The following is a 17197-nucleotide window of genomic DNA, read 5'->3' on the forward strand; positions in this document are numbered from 1 at the left end:
ATCTTAATTAAGGATCACTGGTGTGCCAAGGATTGAGCAAACATTTTCTTTTTTTTTTTCAAAATATTTTTGCTATTATTATTATTTTTAATGAAAAGATGAAATTGGAGCTAGGAGCTCTCTCTTTCTCTTTTTTTTTTTTTACTATTTATTTATTTATTTGGCTGCATCGGGTCTTAGTTGCGGCACATGGGATCTTTTGTTGTGGCATGCAGGATCTTTCGATGTGGTGCACGGGCTCTTCACTGTGGCATGTGGGCTCTCTAGTTCTGGCGCGAGGGCTTAGTTGCCCTGCAGCATGTGGGATCTTAGTTCCCCGACCAAGGATCAAACCCGCGTCCGCTGCATTGGAAGGCGGATTTTATTTATTTATTTATTTATTTATTTATTATTTTTTAATATTAGGGTTTTCTTTTAACATCTTTATTGGAGTATAATTGCTTTACAATGGTGTGTTAGTTTCTACTGTATAACAAAGTGAATCAGCTGTGCATATACATATATCCCCATATCCCCTCCCTCTTGCATCTCCCTCCCACCCTCCCTACCCTACCCCTCTAGGTGGACACAAAGCACCGAGCTGATCTCCCTGTACTATGCGGCTACTTCCCACTAGCTATCTATGTTACATTTGGTAGTGTATATATGCCCATACCACTCTCTCACTGGAAGGTGGATTCATAACCACTGGACCACCAGGGAAGTCCTACTAACATTTTCCCTAGAGGGTTCAGAGGAAGATTCAAGGAGATGGCATTTGTTCTGGTCTTAATGGTAAAATAAAATAAACAGGTGGAGGAGGAAAATGAAGTTATGCTGGTTGAGAAAACTGCAAAAGGCAGATAAACATGAAAGTGCATGATCACCTTTTCTCTTCTATTTACGTTTACACTCTATAGATCTTTTCCAGTCTTGTAGCATCAAATAGCATTTGTAGCATTTTAAGTAGATATCTCCTTAATTTAGACCAGCCCTGAATTCTCCATTGAGCCGCCCATCTGTACCTCCAGATGTTTATTTGATATCTCTACTTAAATGTCTTACAGTCACATCAATTGTTTAATGTTTAATACTGAGCCTCCTGACTTCCTTTTCCAAACCTGTTATTCCTCCAATTTCCCATCTCAGTTATTGGTACCATCATCCAACCAGTTGCTCTAGCAAAAACCTAGGAATTATCCTGGATTCCTTTTAGCTTCAACAGCCGTGTCTAATCCTTAAATGAACACTCTGACTCCACTCAAAAGCACATCTCAGATCTGAATAATTAATTTCCTAGATCCCAGTGATCATTTTTGCCATATTCTCTTTGGTCTCTGTTTCTCCTTTGCTCCTCTACTATCCATTCTTCACTCAATATAGCCCAAGCTATATTTTAAAAATCTAAGTCACATTATATCACTCTTTGCTTTAAACTCTTCAATATCTTTTTTTGTTTTGTTTCTAGAACTAAATCTTTGCCTAATCATCTAGCCCCCATCCAGCTTCCCAAACTTACCTCCAGTCTTAACTCACACTACCTGCTCCAGCTGTGCTGTTTTCTTCCCAATTCTGAACATGTGCAAGGTCGTTCCCACTCAATACTGTTGCACCTAAAGCTCTCATTTCCTGCAGTGATCTCCCTCATCTCTTTCCATGGTTGTCTCACTCTCATCTTTCAAATTTTAATCCAAATGTCATTTAAAAATATGCCTTCTCATGGTTCTACACAGATTTTTCTACATCATCACCATACTTATTTCCTTCTTAGAATTGAACATGTAATATTCTTTTCATTCATTTACTTGTTTATTTTCTCTCTTTCCGAAACTCCCAGCTCCATGAGGCAAAGGCCTAATTTTTCTTTAAGCACCATATCCCAAGTACATAGCACAGTATCTGGCTTAAAGCAGATGCTCAATAAGTATTTTTTGAATGAATGAATGCCAAAGTCAGTAGTTTCTTAAGACTGTAAATAAGGGTTTGTAGAATCAGAGACATTACATAAAATAAGGATTGAATTTGCTTTGATCATTGGGAAGTCACTGGCAAGAGTAGTGAATTGGGATGGAGGCAGAGGTAGGAATGTCATGGGTGAGGACTAAAATAAGAGATGTGAAATTGGAGAAGAATAGGTATCATTCACTGAAAGGGAACAATGAAGGGTGTGGTGCTACAGTCTTGGGGGTCTAAAGAAAGTCCTTTAAAAACAATTTTTGTTAATGGGTGAGATTTGTGTAGATTTTCATGTGAGGAGAAGGGAGCAGCAAAGACCAAGAGGTTGAAGTTACAGGGGAAAGAAGGGTAGGTGATGGAGTAAGGTTATGGAGTTGGAATTGGGGAATAGGTTCTGGATCCCAGGTGAGGGTTGCCTTGGAAAGAAGGAAGGACAGCACTTCCTCTGAGGAGCAGGACATCAAGGAAGGAATCTTTTAGGGTCTGTGTTTCCTCTGATAAAACCGAAGAAATAGAGGCAGGTATGGAGTTTAATATAGTGAATGGGTTTTGAAATACCACCATGAGCAATCGGGAGGCACTGGCCAGGAATTCATAAAAGGAATGCTGATTGTCAATAAAGATTCAGCTGAAATCATCAATTTGGTACAGTTGCTGTTGGAAGTCCCAGGATAATAAATCACAGTTTCTGCAGTGTAGTGGGAGAGAGGAGCAAGGATACTAATTAGCAAAGCCTTGTGGTGAGGGCTGTACTAGAGGAATAAAACTATACGACTGGAACACAAAAGATGATGGAGAAGGGCTCGTAGGTTCTGGTCATAAGATCGATGGCTATAATTGAAGCTTTTGGAGTTGGAGCTGTTCTCCATGGTGGTAGAATCCTGGAGGAGGAGGTAGCTCACTGGAATAGAGGAAGTCATAGGACTCTGAGTTGGCAGGTCAGAGGGGCTTCAGACTGCAGTTGCGTAGGAAGGTAGAAGGAGTTGTTCTGGACAACAAGTCCTATGTGGCTGTGACTCACGTATCTGAATTCTCAATGAATATTTGAGAATGACCTGGAAGTCCACACATGCCAGTGATAAGGACATGTAGAGGGTGATATAGCCAGATATTGTAAACATCAAAGGAAGAAGGCACTGTACATGAGAGGGACAGCATCAGTGTCTCAAAGTAGCCATTAACAAGGAAGAAAATGCCCGAATCATTCCCCAGCCTCTACCAGAGTCAAAGATGGAAATAATTGGTCCTGAGATGCCAAGAAGCCTCAGGTGTGATATACTTCTAGGGCCTGCACAGGACACTGCACCAGATGGTGTCAGTGATCTGAAGACACCAGCAACCTGGGGTTGGTATGCTTGTTGTCAAGGGACTGTCAGCAGAAGGACCACTGACTTCCCTCCAAGGTCAGTGCTGGGAGTAAGCAACATTATTGGTCTGTCAGAACCCAGAGAAAAATGCCCTTTAATCCAATATCTGTTCTTTTGAAGTATCTTCTTTTTCCCTCTGATTATGAAAGAAATATATATTTATTGCCCAAAATAAGGTAACACAGAAAAATACAAAGAATAAAATAAAGATCGCTTATAAACCCAGAGGGAGATAATATAATGGTTGTTAACATTTCCGTATCTGGCACTAATAGAATGCGTTGGCATTTGTCAGTTAGGACTCTGAAATATCAGTCAGTGTTTCCTTTTTCTCCCTTTCCTACCCTTTCTTTCACTTTCCATCTTGGTGTGCTACCTTTCTAGCTTCATCTCTGTTCTCCCTAGATTCCGATCTCCATCATCTCTGGAGTAGAATCACTTTACCTTGGAGCCATCAGTAACTCATTAAGCATTGAATGGATGTCACTGGTGTGACTGCTCGTGTTGCAAGCCCTGCCACAGAGTTGCTATGGCTGTGGCCATGGTACTGGGATGCCTCTTTTGGTTCTCCCAGGTGTCAGAGCCCATGCTGCTGGGCAAGTCTGGAAACCACTTGGCTTTTCATATACATTTCTCAAAAGAGAAAATGCCACCTTGGGGATGAGGCTAACCCATACTCTACCAAAGCCCCTCTGCTGGTGGTCACTCACTGCCATTCACCATTAAGGTACTGTTTTTTACCAGCAAGAAACCACTCCCTTGACCCAGACACAACATGGCAGGCCAGAGCGGTTGAATGGTCCTCTGTCAATTAAACATAAACTTCAACTGCCCCATCACTAAGGCAATAATTTTTTTAGCCCCCTAAAAATAGCTTATGTGTGCTTCAGGTTTTCTCATTCTGCCTCCATTCCCAGAAAAAGGAAGTAAAACATGCCTAGTGAGGAACAATGCTTTCACCTTTTTGAGCCTGATAAATCTGTCCTTCATGTTACCACATGAGTCAGAACTACTATTTATCACAACCCTGCTAATTTTTTCTTTTCCTCCTTCCTCCCACCTATCTCCTGCCACTTCCCCAGAAGCATAAAACTTTCAACATCCTGCTGTCCATTAGTATAAATAAACTCGTGCTTTTAAAGTAAAAATAGGTTTAATGCTATATTTGTTAAAGACTACATTACCATAAGAGGATAAAAATATTCTTGAGTAACAGGTAGATCATATACTTTAGAGACAATAACATGCTTTTATTGTGGTTCCCTGAAAGCCGATTATTTTAGCCATAGATTAAAACCTTAGGTCTCAGCACAAGTTACATTTCCACTTCAGAAACTGTTAAAACATGCAGCTTCTCAGGACATGTATTTTTGTGTTTTAACTTATTTTTTCTGTTGCCAATACACTGTAGGCAGATCTAAGAGATAAAAAAGATGAAGGGTCATTTAAACTCAATATTTGCTATATGAAACAATGGATAATGTTGTTATAACTTTGTTTCTTGTTTTTAACATACCTGTTGTTAATTTAAATTTTATGTGATATTTATGCAATAGATAAGAAAATACTGGGCTAAAAGAGAGCAGAAATGGCAAGAAATGGAAATGAGAGATCTTCAGCGTCTGGAAGAACTGAAGAAATTAATGGCTGAACAGTCAGTAAAAGACAGAGAAAGGTAAAAGAAAAAATTTAAATTGTGTGGTAATGGAATTCTGTAATGTGTTAGGTGAATGGAATCTTCGTAATGTGTTAGGATAAATAATATCAGAGGGAGCATTTTTCTATACTTAATGTGTCCTTACAATATTTATATTCATAAATGAATAAAATGATACTTATAATGTATTTTAAACTCTCATATTCATACATGAATCTCTAGTTTTCCATTTTGTTCCTCAGAGAGCTTCCTAGTTAAAATCCTCACAGAGGATTTCATAGTATTTGATTGCCCACTGTGTGTGTGAAATAATACTGGCTGCTGCTGTGACTTAATATTTTGACCCAGAAGGAGGAAACCATTATTCAGATAAAAAGTCATTTACTACGACTGAGGCTGAGGAAGACAGTACGCAATTATTCTGTGCTCTGTGGTATTCATTCTAGTATACTTAAGATGTACCCAACGGTATAGGAAAAACCTGAATTCTCTAGAATAACGCAGTTTTAGAGCTGGAAAGGACATTTGAGATCAACTAATCCAGTTTCCTCATTTTATGAATGAGTGCACTGAAAAATTAAAATTATTTTTCTCAAGGTTACTACATCAGTCAGGGTCAGTGAGGAGACAGAGACAGCATGGTAATTAGGATAGGGAAAGTTTAAGATAAAGAATTATTAATTCTAACCAAAAAAATCTCTGTTATATAAAGGGATAAAGAACTTTAAAGAATGCTGCAGGGCTGAAGGGAGGGTTCTCATGGAAGGAACAAATTTGGAGGTGGGGCCCCCCTCTCTGTGGTTGGGATTCAGACCTCAATGTAGAAGGTGTGGTGGTGCCTGCAACATGGTGGAGAGGTTCTTGGATGGGCTCATCCAGAACTTGTTCCTAGTCACGGGGCAAGCAGGCAACACCCTACCTGCGTGCAGGAGACCGAAGCTGGAAGTCAAGCATTGTGATGCTTATGCCTGCAAGACTCAGTGGGAACCTGACCATGGGAGTACCTCTGAAATTTGATGGGAAACTGGCCACGGGGTGCAACTGAACTCCACAAACACCACTGGGTGTCCCCCACACATGCTGCTGGTAGCCACGAAGCAGGAACAAGAAGGAGTAAACACTGGAACTAGGAAGGAAAGCCCCTTCCTTCTTCAGCATCCCTCCTGTACCCTTTTCTGACATGGCTAAGCATTGTACCAGCTGCAGAGAAGAAATAGTTACAGGGTCCAACTCTATTTTCATAGAGCAGACAATGAAGGGAGATTTGGAGCTGAGAGACAATAAAGTGGTAACTGGCATAGTTATCTAGTTTAGCTAGCTCCTGAGTAGATTTTCACAAAAGATAAATTAAAAATAGATCTTACATTTCATAACATAAATCACAAGTTTTCTTTACAGTTCGTCAGTGTAAAAAAAAATTGCACGGAACTCTTTATACTTTCTGCTCAATTTCACTGTGAACCTAAAACTGCTCTAAAAAATGAAGTCTACTAAACTAATAAAAATTGCATTTTAGACTTATCATAACTTAGGATGACATAACTATTTTACACAACAAGGTTCACTTATATCTAGGAAGCTTCCTTTGTGACCCATGGGAATTATGTCAGACTCCAGTGACCAAGCTTGCAGAGTGAATCTGTGGTTCCACACAGATGCCATGCAGTTCCCAACAACCTTCTGGATAAAATTCACATGATTTTCCAGGTATCTCAGGATTTATAATTGAGTTTAATCTATTATGAAGAAAGCCAATAATATAGCAAACCTAGGGCTCAAGGCTAAGAGATGAAACAACCAGTGAGAAATCAGTTAAACAAGCACAAACCAAGATATAGGAGGATACCAGAAGGCAGGCCAGGCCATGGGTAAGGCAGGCCAGGCCATGGGTCAGACAGGAACAAGCAGCTAAGTACTAAAGGCAAGGCAAATGTGGGGGTCAAAAGGCTGGTTGGATAGTCTGAAACTACACTGGGGAAACAAAAGAGAGCCACAGGAATTAAAGGGGTAGGTAAAAAGGAACAGATGTGAAGTCCCAGCATCTAGGAGACATGCTTCTAGTAAAATCTGCCCTCATAGCCAGGAAGTTTCTTTGATTACAGAGCCATTTCAGTTGCGTGTTTCTTGTCCCAATAATTATCAAGCTGACTCAGCCTCTACGAGGCTCTGTTTTGTCCTTTGTAAAATTGAAGTGGATAACTTTTGAGGGCTAAGTGAGCTATCAACTTTTAAGGGTTTATGATCTGTGTATTCAACTCATATGAAATGTTATAGATTCAGATAATTATGAATCCAACGCTTGCATGCCAGTGGGAAATCAGTGAGGAAGGCCATTAAAATATCCAGATAATATATCAGAAAAGAATTCTCAGAAAATTTTGGATAATATTGTAGATGAAAGGACAGTTCTCATTTTGTGATTTAGAGAGATGGAATTTAACATGCAAAAATGCTGATAGCTTTTGCTTCTGACAAGAACCAGAAGTTGTGTTTGTTTGTAACCATTCTGACGCTAAGAAATGTGGTTGATTGGTTAAAACGTATTTTTTCTACTACTGAAATACAATTCACAGATCTCATGTGTGATATTTTAGCTGTAGGCACATTTTTCTCATGTCAGAATAAGAAGGCTTGAAGCAATTTCCAGATCTGTTAAAAACACACATACACATAGCCTTGAGGATATGAAAAGTTCTGTTGTTTATTTCCTTTTTCTATTTTCTAATTCTAAGATTAAGTGTCTTGAAAACAATACTCGTAAATTAGCACATACATCAGGTTGAATCATAAGGAAATTCCATTTTTGTGGGTCAACAAATGGTTAAGTATTGGCAATCTTAAGAAGTTCAACATAGTAAAGAGATATAGCAATTCCTTTTATTTATTAATTAGATTTCCCATCTCAATCTATTACAAGCTATCTTTTGCCCTCATCACTTTTTTTTAGGTTAATTAATTAATTAATTAATTTATTTATTTTTGGCTGTGTTGGGTCTTCATTGCTGTGTACCGGCTTTCTCTAGTTGCGGCGAGCGGGGGCTACTCTTCATTGCAGTGCGTGGGCTTCTCATTGCGGTGGCTTCTCTTGTTGTGGAGCACGGGCTCTAGGCACGCGGGCTTCAGTAGTTGTGGCATGTGGGCTCAGTAGTTGTGGCTCATGAGCCCTAGACCGCAGGCTCATTAGTTGTGGTGCACGGGCTTAGTTGCTCCACGGCATGTGGGATCTTCCTGGACCAGGGCTTGAACCCATGTCCCCTGCATTGGGAGGCAGATTCTTAACCACTGCACCACCAGGGAAGTCCCAACCCTCATCACTTTTTAAAAATTGTTTTTGCCAAAATTTCCACTAGCCTCCTAATGCCCTATTTTCCTTTCTCAACATGCCAAAGAGGTTGAGGCGGAAGACTCTAGAATCAGGTTGTGAACATTAGAATCCTGGCTCTATCCTTTATAGCTGTGTAACCTTTGAGTAAGTCATTTCACTTCTCTGTGCTTCAGTTTCTTCATCTGTAAAATGAAGACATAAATAGTATCTACGTCATAGGATTGTTACAAGGAGTAAGTCAGATGTTAAATAGAACACACAGCAGGAACATAGTGAGTATTCATTAAATATAATGATTACTATCAATTGACTTTTTAAAACATGAGATACCATCTAACATAATTTGTTTTCAAAATATTTAAGTATTTAAGATATTTTAAATAAAACGTGTAAGAATGAGGACACTCATAAAAAATAAAATGTTGGGAATTCCCTGGTGACCAAGGGGCTAGGACTTGGCACTTTCACTGCTGTGGCCCAGGTTCAATCCCTGGTCAGGGAACTAAGATCTCTCAAGCCACGTGGCATAGCCAAATAAATAAAAATAAAATGTTAAGGTTAAGGAAACAGTGCCCCTTGATCACTAGCCTCTGCAATCTGTCCTCTAGAAGTTCTCTCTGTTATCAGTTGTTTAATACATATACATACAAACTATCTACATACACCTACATAAAAAATGAGTTTAAGAACAACAACAAAGACCCAATACATTTTACAATATAATACTATTGTATTCGCTCCAGTTGCCATAACAAAATACCATAGGCTGGTGGTTTAAACAACAGAGATTTATTTTCTCACAGTTCTGGCGGCTAGAAGCCCCAAGATCAAGGTACCAGTATGGTCTGTTTCTGGTAAGAACTCTCTTCCTAGCTTGTAGACAGCTGCCTTCTTACTTTATCCCTAGAAGGTGGGAAGAGAGACAGCAAGCTCTCTGGTGTCTCTTCTTATAGAGCACTAATCCCATCATGAGGGCCCCACCCTCATTACCTCATCTAAACCTAATTATTTCCCAAAGGACTCATCTCCAAATACCATTACATCAGGGTTCAACATATGAATTTTGGAGGAACACAATCAGTTTATAGCAACCATTTGTGTAAAAACAAACAAACAAACAAAAAACCGATTTATGTATGTACAAATTACCTGTTTATTATTAAGTACTATTTATTGTTTGCTGCTAGCATATAAGGCTTTTGTGCCAATTAGAAAAGGTGCCCCTTTCCAGGGGCAAAGTACATAGATCCCCTACAGGAAGCAGACAGATTAGGAAAAGACAAGATGCCCCTTCTGAACCGTGGAACACAGCTTGACAAGCAGAGGCAAAGCTGGACATCATACCCTCTTTTTACTCCTGGTTGAGTATCACTTTCTGCAAAGCAGAAGGCCCAATATTAAAAATATTATATATTATCCATGTTTCTTCTAAAGTTTAGCCATCTGGGATTTCTTTTCATAAAAGATTGGAGCAAAATGTCTGACTTTCATATTTTGGTCTAAACTGATAGGTATCACGACACCAATTATTTAATGATTCATCCTTCTGCACTGATTTGAAATGCCACCGTTTATTATATATTACACTTCTAACTGTGCTTTTATATTCATATGGGCTCTTGATTAGATTAAATAAAAACTGATCTATATTTCTATTTCTACATCAGTACCATGCCGTTTTATTTGTTCTGTTTTGCTATCTGATAGTACAAGGGTTCACTCATTGTTCTTTTCAAAAATATATTATTATATCAAATTTCAATGCAAAAAATCAACAGATTTTGAAATTTTGTTAAGGAGAGCTGACATATATGCCACATTTAATCTCCAGTCTAGGATCATCCTTCCAGAGTAGCTCTCCAGTTCAAATCTTCTCTTAGGTTCTTTAGAAGATTTCATAGTTCCCCCTTCCCCACTCTGGTGAAGGCCTGGAAATTATTTTGGAATAAGTAGAAATGAGTGACCAAGGAGCCGATTATAAATTTTCTTTAGTTGCTATGTGAGAAAAGTGTCTGAACTAAGAAGTGGCAGTGGGAATGCAGAGGTGACAGATGCTTATAAAGTATTTAGATCAGGTAAAATATGGTGATTCATTTCACTAGGGATAGTGTTTGAGGGAAGACAGAGGAAGAAACATGATTCTGAATATTATTGAGCTTTTTCTGTCCTCTTGGGTTGAAAGCTTTTAGTTATTTTGGTTTTGATCTCTTTCATTTTCTAATAAATTCAATTGGCTATAGGTTTTTATTATCTGTATATCTTTGGCCACTTTCTACAAGGCTTGAAATACGTTTTTATTATTTCATTTTTAAATAGTTTACGTTTCACTTTTGATGTCCTAACAATAAATTGGTAGATATTGGGGTGCTTGCCAAAGACAAGGTTGATGGTAGGTTTCAGTTTCTTCTACTTTTCTATTTTCTGTCTTTTCATAAAAATGTGCAAAAATTCGTCATGATTTATGGGAAGCTACCAACACTGTTACTTTTAACGTAATAAAAAACTCTTTATTGAAGAATAACGCATATATCACAAATTCCCCTCTTTTAAGTGTACAATTAAGTGATTTACACTTAGATGAAGTACATTTATATAATTGTACGACCATCACAATAGTCCAGTTTTAAATCATTTACCTCACCCCCAAAAGATTTTCATACGTATTTGCATTAAGTCCCAATCCCACTCCCAGCCCCAAATGACCACTGATCTATTTCTTACTCAGTAGATTTGCCTTTTCTAGACATTTTATATAAATGTAATGCATCTGAGTTCTTTCCCTTAGCATAATGTTTTTGAGGGTCATCCATATGGTAGCGTGTATCATTCATTCTTCTCCTTTTTACTGATGAATAATATTCCACTTTAGCATTACTTTTTTTTCTTTTTTTTTTTTGCCGTACGTGGGCCTCTCACCGCTGTGGCCTCTCCCGTTGCAGAGCACAGGCTCCGGACGCACAGGCTCAGCGGCCATGGCTCACGGGCCCAGCCGCTCCGCGGCATGTGGGATCCTCCCGGACCGGGGCACGAACCTGTGTCCCCTGCATCAGCAGGCAGACTCTCAACCACTGCGCTACCAGGGAAGCCCCAGCATTACTTTTTAAGTCTGTTTTGCCAAGGCAATATAGCTTCCTTTCTTGTTGGTAAAAGATTAATATTAATGTATGCAGAATGGTTAAAAAAGGAAGTTTTAAAATTTATGTAAAGTATGATTTTTATAAAAGACGTTAATTTGTACAAAGGTCAAATATTCACTCACATTATCCCAAATGCATGAAGAATAGTAACTGATTTCAACTTTTTTATGAGTCCCCTTCCTGTAGGGTAGTGAAGAAAAATGGAAACTTTTAAAATTAAAAGTATCTCAGGCTCTTTCATTTCTAAATGGTCTCATTTCAGATTATCTCTATCTCTTTGGGGGGTAAGGTAGAAACTCTGCTGGAGGTCAGACAACCTCCCCCAGTAGAAGGGTGGGATGGCTAGTCAGCCTGCAGGTTCTGATGCCCCTCAGGGTCCTCATTACCCTCCACAATTTCACCTCATCCCTCCACCTCCCCAGGGTACAAGGCAGTGCTATCCAATAAAAATATTATGTGAATCACATATGTAATTTAAAATTTTCTGTTATCTACGTTTAAAGATGTAAAAAGTAGCATGTGTAATTGATTTTAATAATACATTTTATTTAACCTGATCTATCCAGAAACATTATTATTTCAATATGCTGTCAACATAAAAATTATTAATGACATAGTTTACATTCTTATTTTCATACGAAATCTTTGAAATCTGCTGTACATTTTACACTTTCAGCACATTTCAGTTTGAACTAGTTACACTTCAAGTGCAGAATAACCTCATGTGATTAGTGGATCCATATTGGCCAGTGGAGGTGCACAATAAAGCTTAGTGGCCTCCTGTCAGTGGAGGGTTGAATGACTGATCTACCTGCAGATTCTGACTCCCTTATAGAATTGATATCATATTTTATATAAATTTTGAACCCTGCTTTTCTCATCATCTTGTATCTTTCAAGGTCTTCACTGTCCTTACCAGTTTGTCCTTGGTATTACTTGTCTTTGGGAATAGGCCTTGGTCCTCAGGTAATCTGCTGGTAACGTAACTGGATCCACTGAGCCTTAGGATGCTGGTTAATATATATGCTGCTGCTGACTACACACCCTGCCATTGCCTCTGGTCCTGAGGTCCCCTCCTCAGGTCTTGCCAGCCCTGGTTTTCCCAGCACATGGCTTATACTTCCAGCAAAACCTTGCACAAACCATGGGGTCAAATGTTCTCTCATGTAATCTCTAAACACCTCCCCTTCCTACGTCATGCTGGACAGGATGCCATGCTAAACGCAGGGCTTCCCTGGGGAGCAATTTTTACCAGGAAAGTAGGAAACTAGCCCCATGTTCTTGGACTCTCCCATAGCTATCTCAGTGTTGCTAATAACCCCCCACTAGTTACAGTTGATTCACTAAGGGGTAGAAAGTGATGAAGCTGGCATCTGAGAACCTCACCTACTTCTCCTTCCACACTAGTGGAATGGCCAAAGGAAAACATGATATCCAGGAGAAATAAAATAGATGAGGTTAATATTTTCAAAATGTTTTCACTTTAATATCTATATTATGATAACAGTTTTTGTTTCCAGGTAACGAAATGAAAGACAGTTTTGATTTTCTTTATATTCCTGCATTTTCCAAAATTTCCACAACGAGCATAAATTTCTGGTAGTAAGAAAACACCCACAGTATTTTTAAAAATAATAAATAAAGCATACTTTTCTATTTTCATTGATTGTTTGGCTGTGGGCTTCAAATTGGTGGGAAAAGTAGGAAGTAGTGGGAAATGTATAGAAGTGAATATGTGAATCCAAATACAGGAGTACCCTTTTCAGGTAACAGAAATGGCAGTCTTCAAAATAGACATAAGAACATATACTTCTCCTTGGCTTTTTACCACAATGTTTATACCTGGTATTATCTAATTTCGCTGATTCTTCACTCAGAGCTCTTTTCTGGTCTTCCTGCTTCCTTGTCATTTGATCTCCTGATGGCTTTCCCCAGAGCCTTCTTTTCCCACCCACTGATTGAAGCTAAACTTTCTCTCTTCTTCTACGTACAGTGGTTCTTTCTTTCTTTCCAGCAGGACTCTGAATGCACAGCCTTCCTCCTGGGGCCTGTTGGGGCCAATGGCACAGCCCTAGTAACTGTGGCGTGTAGCTCTGTAAGCTGTGATGGTTCTGTGATGTTTATGTTTCTTTTGTTTTTGAGTAATTTTAAACATACTTGTCTCCCAAAACTTTCTTTACCAAGTATTCTTTATGTTAGATACACACAAGGAGGAGTAGAAAGTAAGGACACGTAATGGTCATATCTCATTTTTTGTCTTTCCTTAACATCGTATTGCTTCCCATTACTATTGAAATTTGCAGAGTAAACGAGCAGAAATTAGATCACCCTTCCATGCACGGGCTCCCCTAGTCATTAGGACATTTTGTAAATCCTTGTTCAAATGTTCAGTCTCTAACTTTTCGGCAGTTCAGCTCTCTTGCAGCTAACATGTACCTTCCTTCTTCTGTATTTGCCAATTATTGTTTCTACAAGGATGGATATAAGTGTGGCCTTTCATAAATAGCCTGCCTTTTCCATTTACCTCCTTCGTAATAATTTTAGCATATTAAAAATGTTTTAAACTATATGCTGTAGAAGGTAATTTTAAAGATTTCTAAAAGCAAATTAACTTGGCTAAGCAGTTCTTCTGGATATCATTTTATAACCAGAAAACTGAAGCTGGGCACAGCCAACAAATAGAAGGTACAGGCTCTAAGCACTTCATTGGTCAATGCTAATGTAACACAAGAACAGGATTTCCATTCTTTGATACAGTAGAATCACCTGGGAAGCATTCGAAAGTCATGATGGTCCAGGTCTGGCCCCAGACCAATTAAATCAGAATCCCTGGCAATGGGATTTCTGCCCCAGCAGTTTTTGAAAATCCTCAGGAGATTCTGAAGTGCAGCAACATTTGAGAACCAGTGTACTAGAGTTCTTTCCGTACTTTCTGAAGTATGGGCCTCAAATCATCTATTGGATTCTTGAGAAGATTCCACTTTTTGTAGAAGTGCTCCTAATTTCTCTTTGCCCAATGCTATACCCTCACTGAAATTGTTTAGGGAAGTCATGTCGGTGAAACTTTACATTCATGGGGGAGTTTATCAATTCTAAGAATCCTCTGTAAGGAAAAATCTTGCATTTCTCTCCAAGCAGGGGTGTGTGTGTGTGTGTGTGTGTGTGTGTGTGTGTGTGTGTGTGTGTGTGTGTGTGTGTGTGTGTGTGTGTGTGTGTGTGTGTTTGAATGCAAATGTGTTTGCTTTTTTTTCCTTTACAGTCCAGGTCTTTTATTTTCTTTATACCCATCATGCCATGGTGGGTGTTCCTCAGGAATGGGCTCCAGCAGTTCAGGCTCCTTTCCGTTGGTTCTTACGAAGTGTGCTTCTCTGGTTGGAGGCAGGCTGGCACTTCAGTTAAACCCAAGTACCTTTCTCTTTGGCTTCCTTCTTTTTCTGATCATTTTCCTTCACATGTTTCAGGAAGCTGTCTCGGCTCTTAGAGTGCTTAATATGCTCAATATGCACATTAATTCTCTTGGCAAGAATCTTGCCCTTGTTTGTTTACAATGATACCAACAGCATGCTGGGCAACATTGTAGATTCTTCCAGTTTTGCCATGGTAACATTTGTGGGGCATTCCTTTTTGAACAGTGCCCCGTTCCCTTGATATCTACAATATCACTGTTCTTGTAGATTCTCGTGTATGTGACCAAAGGAACAGCTCCATGTTTTCTAAAAGGCCTAGAGAATGCGTAGCAGGGTGCCCCTCCTGTTTAGCAGTAACAAACACTAGTTTTTAGTTATTGTTTCCGAAAGAAGAGAGTTTTCCTATGTTGTAAAACAAATATTTGAAGTTGAAGATGGCGGTGACCGTTTGGAAGGAAGAAACTAGAGCCAGCTGCCTTCCTAACACTAAATTGGCTTTCTTAATCTAGTGTGTGTTTTTGGGTGCTTGCCAACAGCAGGGAATTGTCAGTTATTGCATTTTCTAAGTAGTAAAACCAGATATTTCTCTGTATTTTCATCTTTTCTTAACAATATGCAAAATTCAGCATGTTATATTAGAAGACATTAGAACATTTGAAGTGGGTCCGTGGTCTAATCCTTGAGGTTTTGAAAGAGCATGTTCAATAAAGTGACTTCAACAGAAACTTTACAAACATTTGTTACGTTTTTGCTTCTCAGCATGAGATTCCCCCGAATTAGTGGGAACGTTCTTGTTCATTAAATCTCTGCCAACCAAATCCCCATTCCAAGTGGTTGTGCCGAATGATGTCGACCAAGGGTCACTGTGAGGCACTAAGCAAACATAGTTCCTAGAAAGACTGTTCCGTTTTTTAAACGATACCATGAGAGTTTCACAAATTAACATTCATTTAAAAGGCTGCAAGAGACCCCACTGTTAGCCAACATGCTGTCTTATAACCCACAGAGGTAATTTTGTCTAAAGAAAAATAATAATAACATGTAGAACCTGCTCATCAGTGTAATATAACTGACTATGGTGTGTGCGTATATGTGTGTCTATGTTTTCACATACTGGGGCATTGATACACAGATCATTTGGACATAATCATAGTACTCCTTGAATGGATCTTAGCTGAGCAAGCATGATCAACAGAGGGAGGCTAAGAAATTTATGGACAAAGCATAATATATAGTGTCACTTTAATGTGAAAATGAATAAGCAAACTTGTGCCATGGGCAGACGGAGCACCAGCTGGGCAGGGATGGCTCAGCCAGTTGTCATTCTAAAGGTCTCGGATGGCGATTTATCTCCTGAGTTACACAAGTCCAGCTTCAGGTCTGTGGCCCTTTCCAAACCACAGGTAATTGGAGAATGCCTTTTGTATAGTAGTTTGGGCTGCTTTTTTTTTTTTTTTTTTTTTTTCTTTTTTTGCGGTACGCAGGCCTCTCACTGTTGTGGCCTCTCCCGTTGCGGAGGGCAGGCTCCAGACACGCAGACTCAGCGGCCATGGCTCACAGGGCCAGCCGCTCCGCGGCATGGGGGATCTTCCCGGACCGGGGCATGAACCCGTGTCCCCTGCATCGGCAGGCGGACTCTCAACCACTGCGCCACCAGGGAAGCCCTGGACTGCTTTTACTTTAATGTTTACAAGCTTGATTTTTGATTTTAGAACTCTTTGCTCATTAAAAAAAAAAGCTAGTGGATTTCTACTATATGCTAAGTTGATCTGTCTGTTGCAGTTACTTGTTTAGGACATAAAATGAATTGTCAGCAGGTATGTGTTTGGTAGAGGGCAAGCAATATTCAGAAACCCTTTATAATACATTTTTAATACAAAATGAGCATTACTGCATCCCTTTAGTGCCCACCATTATTTTTTTTCATATGTATATGTCAATGAAATGATCACAGATGCTGTAACTCCAAATAGAAGAGCTACGTTCTATGGTATTTTCAAGATTAAGTTATCTCATATTCTCTTCCCCAGGAACACACACTTTTATCTTGGTCCACAGATATTTGAAAGTTTCTCTTTGGGCATTGGGATGTTTTGAAACTTCATTACCTTTCTCCCATTCAGCATTTATACTAATACGTAGCGGTAGATGATTTGCTGTGTTCCTCTTCTGCAGCAAAGGGATGCTGTGTCCTCCAACGCCCCACACAGTATTTGGAGTAAATACTGAGTAAAGTGGAGCAACCACTTTGTATGGTATTGATGTCTTTATCACCTACCCCTTAGCTCGGGAGTTTTACTAAGCACTTTCAGGTAATGAAATAACTTTTAGGCATAAACTTTAGGAAGATTTTATAAAGCTGCAGGGCT

General features: G+C 39.2%; 1 protein-coding gene across 1 annotated transcript in view; it reads left to right on the forward strand.

The window, feature by feature from the left end:
* Positions 1–17197, forward strand: part of CCDC148 (coiled-coil domain containing 148) — a gene marked incomplete at both ends in the record, with an annotated part of 273810 nt that overhangs the window by 220598 nt on the left and 36015 nt on the right. Inside the window, 1 exon segment of the mRNA XM_082659036.1 lies at positions 4859–4977. Coding sequence (XP_082515162.1) covers positions 4859–4977 — 119 coding nt within the window.

The sequence above is a fragment of the Grampus griseus genome (genome assembly GCF_964374135.1).
Source record: "Grampus griseus genome assembly, chromosome: 7".
NCBI lineage: Eukaryota > Metazoa > Chordata > Mammalia > Artiodactyla > Delphinidae > Grampus > Grampus griseus.